This window comes from Schistocerca gregaria, chromosome 3 (assembly GCF_023897955.1).
Source record: "Schistocerca gregaria isolate iqSchGreg1 chromosome 3, iqSchGreg1.2, whole genome shotgun sequence".
Taxonomy (NCBI): domain Eukaryota; kingdom Metazoa; phylum Arthropoda; class Insecta; order Orthoptera; family Acrididae; genus Schistocerca; species Schistocerca gregaria.
The window spans coordinates 461789791-461808859 of NC_064922.1; the positions used below are offsets into that span (position 1 = coordinate 461789791).

The 19069-nt window shown below is 38.8% G+C and overlaps 1 protein-coding gene across 1 annotated transcript in view; it reads left to right on the plus strand.

The window, feature by feature from the left end:
• Window positions 1-19069, plus strand: part of LOC126355422 (cytochrome P450 4V2-like) — a 43392-nt gene that overhangs the window by 9449 nt on the left and 14874 nt on the right. The window contains exon 2 of the mRNA XM_050005725.1: window positions 10017-10217. Within this exon, the coding sequence (XP_049861682.1) occupies window positions 10110-10217 (108 nt within the window). The 5' untranslated portion in view covers window positions 10017-10109. The remainder of the gene's footprint in view (window positions 1-10016; window positions 10218-19069) is intronic.

A 19069-nucleotide genomic window follows, 5' to 3' on the forward strand; every position in this document is an offset into this window, starting at 1 on the left:
CTGAAAGGCATAATCCTCATAGTGTTACAACTAAAACTGGAAGATAAAGAATCAAAAGCTTAAGCACAATTTGTAGAAGTAAAAAAAGTATATTTGTTAAAATAAATGTTGGTGAAGAGGTGACCTGTGCAGAAATTATTAATGAATTACATAAACCAATGAAAGAATCTTTTAAAACAAGAAATGACATTTCTCTTGGTATAGATGATTAATAGCAAATTGATATAGTTGAAATTTACTCAGAATATCAAAAATAAATAAAGGATATAAAAATTTATTAACTGTTACAGATGGTTTTTAAAGTTTGCTTGAGTTAATCCAGCTGAAGACAGAATGGGTAAGAATGTAACAGATATGTTTGAAAGCAAGTTAATTTGAGAGCTACAAGAAATTTACAAGCAGATAAGAGTAAAGAATTTTATAATAAATAATGTTAATAACTAATAAAAAGACAACATCAATCATTACTCAACTTTTATAGAATTGCAGTCATCTCTTGTTAAAAGATTTAGCAGAACATGAAAAGAGAAAATGTGGAAAAAGTTATCTGTTTAAAGAAATTATTAGTGGATTTATTTAATGACAAGAATGGATGATGCATACAACAATACAAACCTTTCAACTATAAAAATGTAACCAATTGCAGTGAACAAAAATTATAAACAAACTACTGTTGTGTCTAATGATGATCTGAAATTTAAAAAAGTATACAAAGTTAGAATCGGTAAACTAAAGGACTTTTTGAAAAGAAAACATGAGTCTCATTTCAAATAGGTACCCCATTCACACAATTATAGTCGGTGACTTCAATCTACCCTCGATATGCTGAAAAAATTATATGTTTAAAGCCTGGAGCAGCCATAAAATGTCATCCGAAATTATACTGAATGCTTTCTCAGAAACTATTTTGAACAATTAGTTCAAAAGCCCACAAGAAGTGAAAATGTTTGCGAAAGCATACTTGATCACTTAACAACAAATAATCCTGGACAAATAGTTTGTATCATTAGGAGTACAGGCATTAGCGACCACAAGGCAGTTTCTGTTGACTGAATACCGTAATACCTACAACCATCCACTGCAAAGTATATCCATTTAAAAATGCTCTTACACCTTTTTAAGAGACAGTCCTCATTCCTTCCGATCTGCTCATGTGGCATAGAAAAGTTGTGGAGTGATTTCGAAGACATTTTATCGATATCAGTTGAAAAATATATTCCACATAAATCAAGAAGTGATGGCCCTGATCCCCCATGGTACACAAAACGGGTCAGATCGCTGTTGCAAGAGGAGCAAAAAAGCACATCAAATTTAAAAGAACGCGAAGTACCCAAGACAGGCAACGTTTTCCAGAAGTTCGAAATATAGCGCATACTTCAATGTGAGATGCTTTTAATAATTTCCACAACGAAGTTCTTTCTCGAAATCTGGGAGAAAACTCAAAGAGATTCTGGTCATGCATAGAGCACACCAATAGCAACACATAATCAATACCTTCACTATACAATAACAACAGTGAATTACTGATGACAGTGCCAATAAAGAAGAGTTATTAAACATGGTTTTTCGAAACTCCTTCACCAAAGAAGACAAAGTGAACATTGCTTAATTCCAATCAAGATCAATTGCCAAGATGAGAAACATGGAAGTAGATATCCTCGGTGCATCAAAGCAGCTTAAATCACTTAATACAGCCAAGGCCTCTGGTCCTGACTGTATACTACCTGTCAGGTTCCTCTTAAAGTATGCTGATACAATAGCCCCTTATTTAGCAATTATACACAACCGCTCGCTACAGAAAGGTCCATATCTGAAAATTGGAAAATTACTCAAGTCACACCAATCCCCAGAAAGGGAAGTAGGAGTAACTCACTGAGTTACAGGCCCATATCACTAACATCGATTTGCATTAGGGTTTTGGAACATATACTGTATTTTAACATTATGAAGTACCATGAAGAAAACGGTTTATTGACACATAATCACCATGGATTAAAAAAGTCTTTATTGTGTAACACAACCATCTCTTTATACTCATGAAGTAATGAGGCTCTCGATGGGGGATGCCAAATTGATTCCACATTTTTATATATCCCTCACAAGCATCTTCTAACCAGACTGTGTGCCTATGGAATATAGACTCAGGTGTGCGAGTGAGTTTGTGATTTACTGTCAGAAAGGCTATAGTTTGTAGTAATACACAGAAAGTCATCGAGTAAAACAGAAGTGATATCCGGCGTTCCCCAAGGAAGTGTCATAGGTCCTGTATTTTCCTTATCTATATTAACGACATAGGAGACAAACTGAGTAGCCGCCTTAGATTATTTGCAGATGATGCTGTCATTTACCGTCTTGTCATTAGATGACCAAAACGAATTGCAAAATAATTTCGATAAGATATCAGCATGGTATGAAAAGTGGCTATTGACCACAATTAACGAAAATTTTGAAGTTATCACATGAGTACTAAAAGAAATCTGCTAAATTTCGATTACACAATAAGGCACAGAAATCTTAAGGCTGAATATGCGACTAAATACTTAGGGATTACAGATACAAATAACCTACATTAGAACGATTGTTGTGGGTAGAGCGATTCACTGTGTGAAGGTGCAACAGGTCTACTAAAGAGACTGCTTACACCATGTTTGTCCACTCTGCTCTGGAGTACTGCTGTGCAGTGTGGGATCCGCATCAGGTGGGCCTGATGGATGAAATCGAGGAAGTACGAAGAAGGGCAGCTCGTTGGATATTATTGGGAAACAGGGGACATAGTGCCACAGTCATAATATGTGAACTGGAGTGGCAAACGTTAAAACAAAGGGTTTTACGTTGTGACGGGGTGTTCACTTGAAATTGGTATCATCAGTTTTCTCCTCCAATTGCGAAAACATTCTGTTGGCACCAATCTACATAGAGAGAAATGAATATCACGATCAAGTAAGAGAAATCAGGTCTCACAGACAAAAATTTAAGTACTCGTTTTTCCCCGGAAGCTTGAAGGTGGTTCACTGAGCCCTCTGCCAAGAACTTTGTTGTGAATGGCAGAGTAATCATATAGATGTAGATGTAGATGTAGCTCTGGAAATTATTTAGTAGTTTTCCAAAAAATTAGATTTGAAAGAACTGAATGAAGGATACTTCCCACATTTGTTCAATACACTGGAATATGGAAATTATATCTGACCAATTCTGGATACTCGATATTATTGTGTCGACTCTGTATAACTGAATGACAGAGAAAAAGTTTGTCAACTGGAATACTCCAACAGTTAAAGAAAATATTCAATATGAAGAAATAAATTAATGAGTATTGTTATTCTTATGTAGATATTTTGAGAAGAGATTGCCTGGAATTAAGAAAACCGTTTCTAGAGATCGCTAATATTCATTCATTCTGTTATTTAACAATTTCTGGTGTTTTATGGATATTTACAAATATAAATATTTACCTGATCATAAATTTACTGTATTGGATAAATAACGAGAAGAAAATTGTAGTAAAGAATCAATATGTGGATTAAACAGCTTAAAAAATAGTAACATTCGACATGCTTTTAATCCACATCTACATCTACACCTACATTTATACTGGTGGAGAGTTTACCTCTGGGCAACATTAGATAGATTTGATAAAGAACCTTGTACCACTCGTCAACACCATGTTTCTTTTTGACATGGATGTAAAAAATGTTTTAAAAGTTAGATGATTAAGAATAAAGAAACAGCACATGACCTTCATCAAAAGAATGTAATAAGAAGTGTAGAAATACGAAATGCAGGATATCAATTAGTGTAGATGAGGAAATGTGATTAGCTTAACTCAACAGAGTATAAATAGCTTAAGAAATTAAAACAATTACCTGAAGTTGTCAAAACATATAATCCAAGAGATAGTTTTTATGGTGCTCAAACAAATGTGATATAATTAAGATCTGTACATGATGGTGTTAAGGCAAAAATAAAATGTGTTGACATATGTAATCTTTATCCTACTGTCCAATTTTATAAATTTTATCCTGAATGACAGGCGAGAGAAATATGTAGACCAAGATAAAACTAAAAAGTGGTATGGTCTCATGATATGTAAAGTAGTGTCAACTAAAGGAATGTATCAACCTGTTTTAACACTACAATCAATGAAAATCTGTTGTTTCCTTTGTGTGTCAAATGCACACAAGAAAAAATTCAGTCACAGTGATGTGGAAATGAGTTTTACATGAACTTGGAGAATTGATGAAGTGATGAAAGGTGTAGAAGACAGGTATAAAATTTTAGATGTCTATGAAGTACAGGCCTTTAGAAATGAAAGCCACATGTTGCTTAAAGATAATGTGAGATACTTTATAAAATTAAAGTCAGGAACCAGTCCATATGATTTTGCAACTGATAAAGATGTTATTAAAACAGTTAAAAAGAAATTGGATATTGACTTATGTCCTACAATAATAATGAAAAATTCATAAAAACGAGTTGTTGCTAAGATTTGTCTTAATTCATTATGAGGAAAATAAGTAAAAAAAGTATGTTAACAGATTTACAGCGATGTTAAGAGATACTATTGGATGATTGATAATATAGCTTTCAATTTCATTTATGACAATATGGTTCAGATGAAGTTCAGTTTCAAGGATTATTATATGGAAAATAACACAGCTACAAATATTTTAAAGCAACATTCACCACATCAAATGCAACGCTCAGGTTGTCCAATATGTCAGATAATCTAGGTGCATCTTTTATATATTTTGTTACCATCACTATAGAATACATTGATAATGGTAAAAGTTGTGGAAACAGATTACATTAGGAAATAACGTGATTACAGATTGGGCTTTGACTGGACCAAAACGTTATTATTATGAGAAAAATGACAAAAACGCAGAGTTAAAGATAGAGGGATTAACATTAAATTACGAAAATATTCAAAAGCTTAATGGCAGATCTATGATAAGCTTACTCAAGAGTGAAGTGAAAGAAAAGATACAATAAAAGTACATTCAGATCGCTAGAGGTGTTGATACAAAGATTATAGTCAACAACCTAGTTAAGAAGAAATTACTATTTCAGTATGATAAAATAGTAGTTTGTAGGAACTTCTGATATGGTGCCTAATGGATATTTAAAGTTTTCTATCTCTTCTAATGTAAGAAAAAGTGCAGTACCAATAGTTTTTTAACAATAATATAAATTTTTAGTTCATTTTTATTGTATTCTCTGTTATCTAAATCTCTAGTAACACAGTGAGAAATTTTTCAAAATAATGAATTAACTTTAATATAATTTTGTAATAGTTTTGGTAAATTATTTGCTGCTAAATTATAATTCGTTATTCGTTTACAGTCATAAAAATAGATGTTGGGTTCTCTATTTGTTACCATATTTCTATATCAGTTTCCTCAAACCATCAAATTTCCTTTGTATTTTTTTTCTCCAGACATGTTTTTATACAATTCAACAGAGTTAGTTTTGCTTCTGAAATGGTGTATAATTGAGGATGGTTTCAAATATTAATCACAAATATTACATTTAACTACTTTTTCCCTTGGTTTATTATTTCTGTCAACAAAAAATTCAAATTTCAATTTGTCCCTCATATTAGTTGAACTCACAAGATTAAAAATTTATGAACTTTTATTCTGTGTAAATGGCACTCTACTGAAAAGCTTAATAATGCAAGCAATTCTAATTTGTTCAGAAAGATTAGTGAGCTAAAAGTAAATGAATTGTATTACATTAAGCGTAGTGAATATTTAAAAACTAGATATGGAGCGAAAATTTATGTGGAATTCGATAGTAAATTTAAAATTATTTTACCAAACAGATATAATACATTAAATATGGTTGGAATTTTCAGCATTTTGAAGAAGGTAATACTAAGCTAAGACATAAATAAAAGAAGAAACTTAAAAATAATGATAATGAATATTGTGAAGTGTAGATCATGGTGTAATAATAAATTGTTTCAGTTTTATGTTAATTTTGTGGATGGGTTGGGTGTGCTCTGTGAATTATCTCCTAATGTGCTCAATATACCCACTTACTTCTACCATGTGTGTGTGTATAAGTTCCTCAGCAGCTACTCGATCAGAAGGAAACATCTATCCATACACTTCAATCATAGTCTTCTGCCCTGTCCCTAGCTACCATCCCTCCCTCCCTCCCTCTCTCCCTGCCTCCCTCCCTCCCTCCCTCTCTCTCTCTCCGCCTCCCTATCTCTCTCTCCCTCCCACCCCTCCTCTCTCTCTCTATGTGTGGTGTGTGTGTGTGTTGTGTGCTTATGTGTGGAAGTTCCTTAGCAGCTTTACACGTCTACATAGGCAGGAGGTAATGTCTGCAGCAGTGACAGTAGGACAGTTCTTCTCCAATTTTGAGTAATATTGTCGACTAGATCATACAAGGTGATTATATACCCACTTGCGATCGGAAATTGGAATGAAACCAGTTTCAAACGTCCTCATTGGAGCCCCACACAACAAAGAATGCAACTCTGGTTCAATCAGTCTGGGGTAGTGGAATAGAATGAAATTGTCTCCTGCACTATGGATTGAATGTCCATTTCAAGAAAACATAAACAGCCCCAGAACAAGCAGTAGTCTCTATGAGTTGCAATATGCATCCCAGTCTATCCTGCTGCGTCACCATTATTAGCGGAAAATTATTTCCCTGATATTCATCCATTGTCAAAGTCTTTCATTCCTCATAAAGGAGGCTAATTATGGAAGTAGTTATCAGCTGTATGTTTACAGGCAATCCACTTATTACGCTCCTCTCTCTCCAACACCAACATCTTAGCAACTTAACACACTTCCCAGCATTTCATTTAATTCAATTAATGTATAATTAAATAAACAATACAATGCTCGACTTTAATGCCCAAATCATATGAGATACGTATTTTCACGAGAGCATTTGTCTATTAGGCCACCAAATTTTTTGTCTGAATTTCAAGCAGCGAGGCTGTAGGGTGATTGTCATTTCGGATTCGCTACAAAAACTTTAAAAACTTTTCCGATCGGATAGAACACATATAAATAAATGAACACAGTTCTCAAGATGGTACCATAAGGCGTTCCTCTCTAGTATCTCAGCAAAAACTGATTCTTTTTTACCAATTCACAAGTGGGGGATGGGTGTAAAAGTGAGGGAGGCAAGGGGGAAGTGTGAGGGATATGGAGAAGTGGAGAAGTAAGGTGGTGACCTTAGAAATGCCACATTGCCACATCTACGCCCTCAAAGAAGGGAGGTGAAGGTCCCACCCACAGAAAGCTACCATCTTGAATAAATTTTCAAGAATGCAGGCTGGCGTCAAAAGAAATTTGTACCGCTACTAATTATCCTCTGTGAGGCGGAAGGGATGTTTGTGGTTTGGTGCTAAGTTTACACCATGTGGGAACTGCAGTATACTGTTTGGGCACACGCCTGAGTAATCACGTTTTGCGGCCTGCACAGCTGCGATACTGGCAGATATAAAGTCAGTGCGCTACCAGATGGTACTGATGGGGATGTGGAGCTTTGGTGACTCCAATACCATGGATAGCTGCATTAGGTTTCTCGGCTGAAAACGAATGGTGGTCGCACTAATTGTCACTGCAATTAAATCCGGCGAGTTTAGTACCCAGAGGTGTAATGTAAACTCATTCTGGTGCACTTTTAACCACGGATTTACACTGGGAGTTGTGTGACACTATGTATTATCCTGCTGGTACATGCAGTCATGCTGAGGAGAAAAAAAACTTACTTTAGGGTTGGTCATAACCCCCAGAAACATATGCTTAGTTGCGTTGTTCCATTGTGCCGTGCACAATGGCGAGATCATTCTCAGGGTACGCCACGAAAACAATCTGAAGGTCATAATGCTCCCTCTTCTGGCCTCGACCCACTTTTCGCGCTGCGCACGGGAATGATCATCTGTCCAATGGAACAATAAATGTGATTCTTCTCAAAAGGCCACCTGTCGCATACTCAGTGGACTCCCAGTTGCGGTATTGGCATAAAATTCCAGAATTCTCCGCCTATGAACAGCGTTCAGCACAGTTTCATGAACTAGGCGAATGCTGTGGAGGCCCAGTGGTAGCTGAGGAGACACTGTTGATAATTCAGGAGCTACCCATCCTCTGTCCACGTCTCCACAGCCATCGTTTACCTCTGTCGTCTATGGCACCATGGTGCACCACAGTTGCTTTGGCACCGGTTTTGGATAGCACTGTTTTGGTATGCACGATATACTCAAACCATAGAAGGGAGGTAACAGTTTCCAAGTTTGGAACACTTCGGACACGCGTTCACTCTTGGCGCAAAGGCTAATAATCACGCCCTTAAGGACGTCAAGTAAATCGGTCCATATCCGCATCACAAAAACGAACGTACTATTTTACGCGTCTTCCTGGCACTCCTTACATACCCTCCACTGGCAGCGCTGCCACCTACTGTGTGTGAGTGGTTATTGGATGTCTACATCGAACGTAGGTGGTGGTCACATCAATGTGACTTGGTGGTGCACAGCTTACAAGTTCGAGTCCAGGTCCGGATCAAATTTTCATTACAGAAATTCCATTTTACAGCTGGTGGATGTCCATATTCGCAACTGCGAATACTTTTCATGAATTTCATAACTGGTGTAGTCACTGCAGTGCCTGTCCCTAAAGATATGCGTGCATGTCCGAATGAACATTTCATCGTATTTCTCAACAACACAGGCACAGCACCAGCCTTTTGTGGCCGAGAGGTTCAAGGCGCTTCAGTCCGGAATCGCGCTGCTCCTACGGTCGCATGTTCGAATCCTGTCTCGGTCATGGATATGTGTGTGATGTCCTTAGGTTTGTTAGGTTTAAGTAGTTATAAGTCTAGGGGACTGATGACCTCAGATGTTAAGTCCCAAAGTGCTTAGAGCCATTTTGGAACAAGCACAGCAGTGTTGTAACTACCATAGTATTTTCCTGGCCCATGGTTCTCAAGGTTTTACGACGTAGTACAACGAATACGTGTCATGAATTTCATAACTGGTGTAGTCACTGCAGTGCCTGTTCCTAAAGATATGCATGAATGCCCGAAGGAACATTGCATCGTATTTGTCAACATCACAGGCACAGCAGTATCGTAATTACCATTGTGTTTTCCTGGCCCATGTTTCTCAAGGACTTACGATGTCGTATTAAAGTAAGAAGCCAGTGTTGCAGGGAGCCGAACCTCAGATCTGTGGCAGACTGCTGTTCTGTAACCTAATTGAGGTTGGTGACATGTTGACTGCTACCACGGCAGGAAATACACGTGTTAATAATTTTAGCGTGGTTTCTGTCCTAAATTGGTTTAACCTGAGGTGGAAGAGCTATTTGAAAACAAGTTTAGCAGAGCTTTATACAGGTTTGAAAAGCTGTGTATAACTTCAGTCATAAAGCGAAAAAAGTCTTGTAAATTGAAACTGATTAAAATGTGTGACACATTATTTATAGCTTTGTGCTTGGTGCATCTACTCCTTTATCTCTTATTGATTTCAGATAGCAAACAAATGCGAAAATTTAATTAATAAAATCCGTATGCTGAAAAGATTGTTAAGTGTCACTTAGGAGTACTAATCTGCACACTAAAAATCCATAGGAATATCGTGTGCATCATGGTCAAAAGAAAATCCCAAGAACGATTCAATTCTGTGGCACCTTTACCACCCGTAACACGAATCTATAATATTCAAAGTTGTAAATCTATTTTAAAAGTGATATGTTCATTAATGAGTAAATATTTAGACAACCGCTGACGTAGGCGGATTATCTTATTTGTGGCAAGGTTTCCATTTTCCTTGTTCCTAGAGAGTAAATGGTGTTGGGAATGAAACGCTCAAATCTGAATCTGGTATTATCACGCATTTTAATGTATTTTACACACTCATTAGTTTGAATGGTTATTGCTAGAGACACATCAGTATTTTCTTGGACAGCTTCAAACCTTAATGTAACATTTTGTTAGACAGAGTGAAACAGGTTTGACTGCTAAAATGCAGTGTGCTGTCGTTTTCCCAGGCAGCGACAATAGCAGTGTCTGGCACTGAGACGACAGCCGGTGCTCTGTCCTATGCATTGGCTCTCCTCGGCCTGTATCCTGAGTGGCAGGAGATGGCGCAGCGGCAGCTGGACCAAGTTTTCGGTGGTGGTGGCGATTTCCTGCGGCCGGTCACTACAGCAGACCTGTCCCAGCTAACCATGATTGACGCCATTGTAAAGGTATACTGGGTGTTAACTCGTCCAAATACATGAAGACGGTATGCAGTTTACCTTGTACTACGACTGCAGTTCTGCAATGTGAAGTTGTTACGCCAGTTCGTATAGAGTAAATTAATTGTACTTAGTGGTACAACAACCGACTGTAAAGGCTTTTGTCCTGTTAACGTCAATCGTTTACTTATTTATCATCACAACAGTCTTATTTTTTCTAATCTAATCTGACTGCAAAAGAATATGTTAACTGCGAGAATCTGTGACATGTATTTATTCTTGCGCGCTAAATCCTATGGTCTGTGACGAAGTCCATCTTCTTTGGTTGAAGAGCATACCATAATGTTCTCCGTTTTACCTGCAACATGGCCACTCCTTGATTGAGTGCGTTGTTCATTTAATGGTATGGTTTTATTAACACACATTTTGTGGGAAACTGATTAAGTTAAAGAACGGACACATAGTTAGACGTTAGCAGCTGTAGACTACTTTTGTTCACATTGCTTCTTCGGTATCAACTGTTAATTAAAAAAAACTGGTATCCACTACACATCTTTAATTGATCATGATAGACACGTAGTCGAACTTTTCATAAGGTATGTCCTCTTTTACATATAATACTCGCACCGTTCTCGCAGTCTCGACATTCCGTCTCTCTCTCTCTCTCACTCACTCACTCACTCTCTCTCTCTCTCTATATATATATATATCTATCTATCTATCTCTAAGACGTAATGTCAAGTACACTCTTGACATTCTGTATGTATGCATATATGATGGTTATAAGTAAACTTTCGCTATTTGAGGGGATCACTATGTTAAATGAGCGATCGTAGGACAATAAAAGTTTGTGAGAACATTTGCAAGAACATGCAACAGAGAGATAGGGAATAAACCACTGACAAGACAGCAGACATACGTTAGTTGCATTCCATGTTTACGTTCTACGTTACAAACAGTGCTCAATGTACAACCATCTGCATCCCCGACAGCCAGGAAGTGCATTAGAGATGCGTCTACAGCTGCCTGAAACATTTCACTAGGGATGTTGGCTGCCTCCTCCCTTGCTATGCTCATCTTCAACTTCTAACGTGTGGTAGTCTCCAGTTGATAAACCCTGTGTTTCAGGTAACCCCACAGTCAGATATAACATGGGTTCGAATCTTATTATCTAGGTGGTCACTCAATTTGGAACGATCCGCCAATGATTTGGTTTTCTGACAATGCGCGTTGGAGCTTCATCATGCTTCAAAACGGTTGAGACCAAAACACCCCTCTCCTACAGAGCAAGGACGACATGTTGGCGAAGCACATTTTAGTAACGTGTGCCGTCCACCCAGCATGTCCTTGCCCCTTCACGCTATGTGCTACTTTGTAAACAAAGGAAGGGGAGATGGCTACAGAATGCTGCAGTAGCTATCGTCATAGGAAAGCTGGACAGGAGCGGCAATGACTAGTGAACAAGAGCACATAGTAAACATAAGATTTAATTTTCTTGTAGCTTTCTCCATGTATACGAAGACGCTGACGAATGAACATACAGCAGTAAAGTTCAGTTAATACAATAGCAACAATAGCATTGTAGATTGCGACTCTCTCATCTCATGTATGAACTATGACAAGGGCCGTGTCTCGGCGGCGTCTCTATGACGATTAGGCTGCACCTCCTTTGGGATGGACACCATGACTTCCGCGACCGTCCTGCACTGCCGCGGCAGAGGGCGCTCGTGGTATAGAGTAGTTTGCAGCGTGGTTCAGTGGACGTGCTCCACAGGTCCTGCATGACCACTCTCTGTGTCTGACACAAGCTTGCGTTGCCGTTACCAACTGTAGGACGACGGTGAACTGGTATCTATCTGTGATATCACACTTGGGGTCCGAGTTTCTCAAAGAAAATGGACCAGTGTTGAGCAGTGCCATGAAGACACACGACAGAGTACCTCGTTCACTGTGCAGGGAACTTCATGAACGTTCGTTCATGACAATCCCTAAGGCATTCACTGCCCCAGGGAGCGTAAAATATGCTTCATCACACTATAAAATTTCCTTAGAACATGTCTTGCATACTTTGACCCTAGCAAAAAAATGTAAGAGCAAAGTCTGCGCAAATGTCTACATCACCTGTCTAGTCCGCTGTCCAGCGCCTTCTTGACTGTCTGTAGCTGTAATGCACACTGATGTTCGTGTTTCTACACTGCGTCGCCGTACCAGTGCCGGCCCCCGAGCGCAGATCATGACGGGAACACCCATCAACGACGTAAATCCTGCGGAGCACAGTCCAAACGTCATTCCTAAAAAAGTTAGGTACCCATACGATAAATAGTTTTCCACCTACACTGGCTAAAGTAGCGAAAGCTTTACTTTAACCACCCTGCGTGTAGTTCGAAGCACTTTTCGCATGATCATCAGGAAAGTGTAATAATTTTTGGACAGTTCCGTTTCTGGACGGCACTTTTATGAATAAAAAACGGCAGTCAGTTCACAGGCGTATTAACATATTCACTTTTATATCAGGAAGTTTAATATTAACAGAACTTTGAGTTAACATCTTTTGATCTTAAGGATGCCGTTACCTTATAACGTTGCGAAACAAAATTTTCTCCGCTCTCCTCTGTCATTTAAAATACAGCCACACAGAGAAGTTCACAGCTAAACGTCTGCCACAGAGGAAGTAGATGGATCTTCGAGTTACAAAAGATTTTATTCCTACAAAAGAACCGTTAGTATGTTACGTTCTGAAGTCAGACAGAGTGCTAGTGCACTGAGGCTCGATGTGAATAACTACTAACTACGACTGGAATATGCATTACAATATGGTATTTAACATCCTCTGTTAAAATAATAAATTAAACTTAATTTGTGATTTGAGATTATGTTTCAGGAATTTGAGCACATCAACTGATTTGAAGTAATGCCTTTGGCTCAGTAGTAGCTATCTAGATACCGCAGGCAAACTGGTGCAATATTGTACCTTTCTTTAGGTGGACACTCGTGAAGTTTATTTGTAGGGCTTGCTAACTTGAACACAGAATAAATTTAGGTAGATGTGTCAGTTCTATTGATTAAAACACAAAATACTGTGGTAAATAGTTTCAAATCAATTTGTTAATTTCCTTAAAAAACGCAAGTGTTTATTTTTTTATCACACTAAATGAAGAACAAATCTCATTTACTGTCCCCATTATTCCTGACGAAATCCTTAGAGATAGTTGTATAAATTAATTTTGAAAAACATTTATTTGACCTAATGACTTCTCCCTCAAAATTTGTAACTTTCGATTACGCAACTTATAACGGCAAGAAACTAAGGAGAACAACCTGTCTACACCATGACTTCAAGCAACATCCTTACTGCACTATCTCCTAGCACGAATACTTCTTTCAACCACTGCTAGCACTAGGTCTCTACTCGTGCTGTTTCCACACAAGGCGAGCTCATTTCGTCATCAGTTTCCCATGCAGCATACTCCATACTTTCAACTCTGGCTAGGCCTACGATAAATTACTGTAGAGGAGTAATGTTCTTTCTGTGTTTTCGGTAAAATTTTCTTTGTGTGTGTGTGTGTGTGTGTGTGTGTGTGTGTGTGTGTGTGTGTGTCTCTACTCGTGCTGTTTCCACACAAGGCGAGCTCATTTCGTCATCAGTTTCCCATGCAGCATACTCCATACTTTCAACTCTGGCTAGGCCTACGATAAATTACTGTAGAGGAGTAATGTTCTTTCTGTGTTTTCGGTAAAATTTTCTTTGTGTGTGTGTGTGTGTGTGTGTGTGTGTGTGTGTGTGTGTGTGTGTGTGTGTGTGTGTGTGTGTGTCTGTGCGTGTGTATGTTAAGTTGTATTATTTCACTTTATTTCAGGATACCCTATAAACACTGCTAGTTGCTACTCCAGTATAATGAACACGGTCCTAATAAGGCGACTGCTTCTGTGCTCTCAGCGATGAAAGATTCAATGAAATACTTTTAATTGTAATTCACATATAAATATTACTTTTTATTGTGTTACGTGATGTCAGCAAGGAGGTGGTACCATTTCCCTTGTAAATCATGGTAAACAAAAAGTTCTCAATCATCGTAATTACAGGACACAAATGGCTCCTTCAAAGGCACAAATCAGATATGTCTGTGCTTTAGCGTAGTTAACTAAACAAAATCTTACGGGGTATCTAACCCATTTTGTGACTGGACTATAAACTCCATTCTTAGGGCACTTAATAATTCGTTAGCATTTAATACTTCATTCTTAACACGGGGAGGAGGAGGGTGCATTCTAAGGTGCAAAACAGACTTTCTGGGGTGCACCCCAAGAAAGTGTTATGCGATCGTTCCTGCTGATATTTATAATACCTGTGGAGAATTAATCCAGATAGCTCCATGACGCTATTCGCAGATTATGATCACGTATTCAACAAAGACGTACCATCAGGTAATTATAACGAAATACGAGGTGGCCTACAAAGGACTGACGCTTGGTGCAAGTACTGGTAAACACTGACAACACTTTACAGCAGAAAGTACCTAGGTACGTGTATCTAGAGACATTAGAAGTGGAACGGCCTCAAAAACTGCTAGTTAAAGAGACAGTCGCTTGACTGATTCAGTTCAAGATTCCTAAGGTGTAAATCACCGACGAAATTGGTTACCTACAAAGCGTTTGCTGAATCTGTTTTTAATCATTACCTGCGAGTGCTGGAAACTTCCTTAGTAGGAAAAATACAGGAGAAAGAGGAGACCAAAAGACGATCACCACGTTTAGTCATGGGTTCGTTCAGTTCAAATGGTTCAAATGGCTCTGAGCACTATGGGACTCAACTGCTGTGGTCATTAGTCCCCTAGAACTTAGAACTACTTAAACCTAACTAACCTAAGGCCATCACACACATCCATGCCCGAGGCAGGATTCGAACGTGCGACCGTAGCAGTCGCACGGTTCCGGACTGCGCGCCTAGAACCGCGACACCATCGCGGCCGGCGTTCGTTCAGTAACTGCAGCTAAGAGAGAGAGAGAGAGAGAGAAAGTAAAAGCAGAAAAGACTGTAACGCTTGCACCACTAAATTCAAGTGTCATCCTTTGAGCTAAAAATTTGTCTCCTGGTTTCCACTGACTATTTGAAAATATAACTAAAAAGGAAGAAATGTGATATCCAGAATATCGTCGGTGGCACAAAATTAGGTGGAATATGGAGTGTACATGAACGTGTAGATAAATACAAATGGAAAAGTGTGTTACAATTTCAGAGCACTGAACCCCTTTGTTGAAGGCATGCGATGACATTCGATGATCTTAGGTTGTAACATGTTTATTTTGGTTTATCAAATTGTTTCTGTGAACAAATTTCAGAAATTTTATTTATGACAACTAAAATATCGACGTAGTCTGTGCAGAGTTTTGTATATATTTGGGTGGTGACTATTCTGTCGCACGTAAACTTCCGTAAGAACGCGACAGCTCCTTGATGTTTATTCAGTGGAGATGAACGAATATCGTACGAACTCGTATAGGAATGAATAATTTTCTAGTAGGGGATTCGTATTGCAGCGTGCGATAAGATGGAGATTTGAGTTGCTATCTGGTGGTCGAAGCGGTTAAAGTAACTGCTCATGAGAATGTGTAAATCCAGGTTTGAGGCCCTATTTGGTACAAATTTTCAACTTTGCCACTGCATTACTACAATGTCCTGTGCAGCTGGAAGGGGAGAATTCCCATATATCCCTTTCCATTTTTACCTATTATCTATTTCATGTAAATGTATAGAGTTTATATCAAATTTATTTTCATTAACTGGTCATATTTCAATCATAAAAGTATCATTGTAAGTATTCCTATCACATATGAAATACCTTCAAGAAATGTACTACAAACTATTGTACGTACATCTGTGGCACAGCGTGCTTCATTTCAACTTCTGTTGAAAGCAACTGGTCTCATTACAATAGTTTTCACGTAATAGCTGTGGCTAAATGGTGGTCTTGCCAACAGTAGCAGAATTAAGGTTTTGCTGGTGCACTTTTGATGTCAAATTGATATCAAATTATTTATGCAAATTATATAATTTGATATCAAATTAGTATTAAATTAACTGTGCAGATTACTTAATTGATGAGTGAATTACACCACCACCACCACCACCTCGTGAAGATGTAATGGGTTTTCCCTCACCACCCCACTGGAAATCCCTGCCCTGCTCTGCTCCTCTTCTTTCCCCCTTTCCACATCCACAAAAAATGGCGAGAAGTTCAAATTATTGTGGGAAAATAGCAAATTGTGCTATCTTCTTTAACCAAACTCACCCCTCACTCCTACAACATCACTCACACCAACACCCCCCACCCCTCGAAATGGCGGGAAAAATAGCTAAGTTGGTGTTGGACAGTTGGACTGCAAGGATCTCACAACAATATGCTAACATACCGTTAATCTGATTGCATTAAATAATTAATAGCGTAGGAAAATTGTTTAAACAATTTTTGGCGATATTTCGTATTCAAACAATTCACAGAAGTGAAGGCAGCATGGAATATTATTTATTTAGCTAGTTTTCACTGATGGATTTCATGCATTTTATGTATTTCTGAAATCCAATACAGCTCAGAATCGACTAGTCGACAACTAGTGTTATCCTGTTGGAAAAGATTCACAGTACCACTCGACACTAGTAAGAGGCAGACTCAAACTCTACGTAGGAGCTCTGAGTCGTGCAGCTGCTGTGGTGTTCATTACTTTTATAAAACTGTGAGTGGGCGTAGTTCGTATTTGCTGCTGGAGTAAGGGGTGTAAATGCAGTTCTTTTTTATTTTCCTCAGTTTTGGAAGTACAGCAGTGTCTAAGCACAGACGGTATAGTCACAACAGTTAACATAGCTGAAAGTTCATCACATATTTCGAAACCCACAACAGATTGTGGAAAAAACTGACATACAGCAGATCGGATATCTAAAAGATTCTCCTACAACTCGAATCGCTGTCCTAGAGACGAGAAGAATGGCTCGAATATTAGGTGAATTTTGATGTCCTACAGCTGCTGGTACGGAGATTCTCTAAGGCCACAATAATGGGTGAACGCAGCATCCAAACTGTGCGAGCCATAGGAGGCTGCTCTTCTTGGTGTTGTTTCTGAACTCTCGAACAAAGGAGACACCATTCTGTAGATATCGTATTCTCCCCTGCCTTGTTCACTTTCCACAGATGGAGAAATTACATGAATTTCTGCAGAAAATTTTCTGTACAGTTCGGAAACGTGCAGCTGTCATATTTCACTGACAGTTAAACTCTGCCAAAGTGGTCTATAGATCATGGAACACGGAAACTGTCCCCAGAGACACCTAGTCAATTACACTGCTCTGCTAATGTCGTTGAAAGCTTCGACTTTTCGCCGAGAACCGACTTCCATCCAAGCATTATCACCACATACGATTGTACCATTACACCATATCTTTGTAGTCAACCCAATCTGTATCTAGCACCATACAAAATCATCGCTTCTGCTTCCCGCATATAGCTATTGATCACCAGACACTCATTCATGTACTGTGAAGCCGCACAGATCCCACAAACCTAAGCTCATGCACCTTATGTAAACGCAGCACAAGGGATACCAGCGAGATCGGTCGATCATCCACCGCAGCCAACAGTCACGAGGAAACTACCCCTACACACGCTGGCGTGGAGCGCCATCAGAGCGCTTTCTGCCGCCAGCGGCCACTCTTCGAACAGGTTCACAAAGGCCGGGGTGGATCCTCTCGGCACAAGGGCGTCCGCAAATGGTACTGTTTCCAGTCTGGATTGCTTGCAGGCGTGGTTTCTGCAACGAGCTGCAACCATCTCCAGTCTTTGGGACTACAAGAACATTTAATTTCTGAGCTCTATCGATGAGAAATGCCCCGTCAATCGCGAATTAACTTACCGATCTTGAAACCGATATCAGCTGCAATATACGATATTACACGCAAAAAACGACGTAATTGTAACACTTTTAAGCCAAAATCATGGAGTAGCATATGAAAATTTTCAGAATTTCATTTATTATCACATGGTTTGCCGGAATACCATACATTTTACGGGACTGGGCTCGATATCAACCACATAGCAGTGAGCTATCGATCACTTGCACAGTGTCCGAAGAAAAACAGTGGAAATTTTATCTCTAGAAAGACGAAATTTTAGCGAAATCATTATATGGGTCATGCTGCCAACTATTGAGTAACTAGAAACTTCTGGTAGTTCCTCTCGTATTTTTTAACAATACCAATGCCAATGATATAACAGATTCAAGACAATCCTTATACTTTACGAAGTCACGTAAGCTTCTAATACTCATAACCCTAAGTGTTTCTCACGCCTAGAGAGCCAGCAAATGTCTCTTTCACCTGTGTTTCGCCATCTCAATGCAAACACTTCACAACCTATGTCCTCTCAACATAATAAAGACTAGAAATCTGTAGAATGGTAGTACAAGGAGTCAACCGATCAGTTTAAATGGAAGTGAAATTACATTCCAGCGCAAATACTGACCATATTGAACTTTCTCAAATATCCAGATAATAACCAGAGAATACTCGCAACGAACATGATCACGAACACTGCCCAACACATTCTGAGTATTAGTTCGCTATCCATCAGCCCACTGGATTACACTTTTAGGTCAACTGCACCCCCGCTGTCCGCCTGACCGGTTCGATAGGCTCATTGGCAGTTATTGGTACACTCCTGTCCATTAAAATTACTACACCAAGAAGAAATGCAGATGATAAACGGTTATTCATTAGACAAATATATTAGACTAGATCTGACATGTGATTACATTTTCACACAATTTGGGTGCATAGATCCTGAGAAATCAGTACCCAGAACAACCACCTGTGG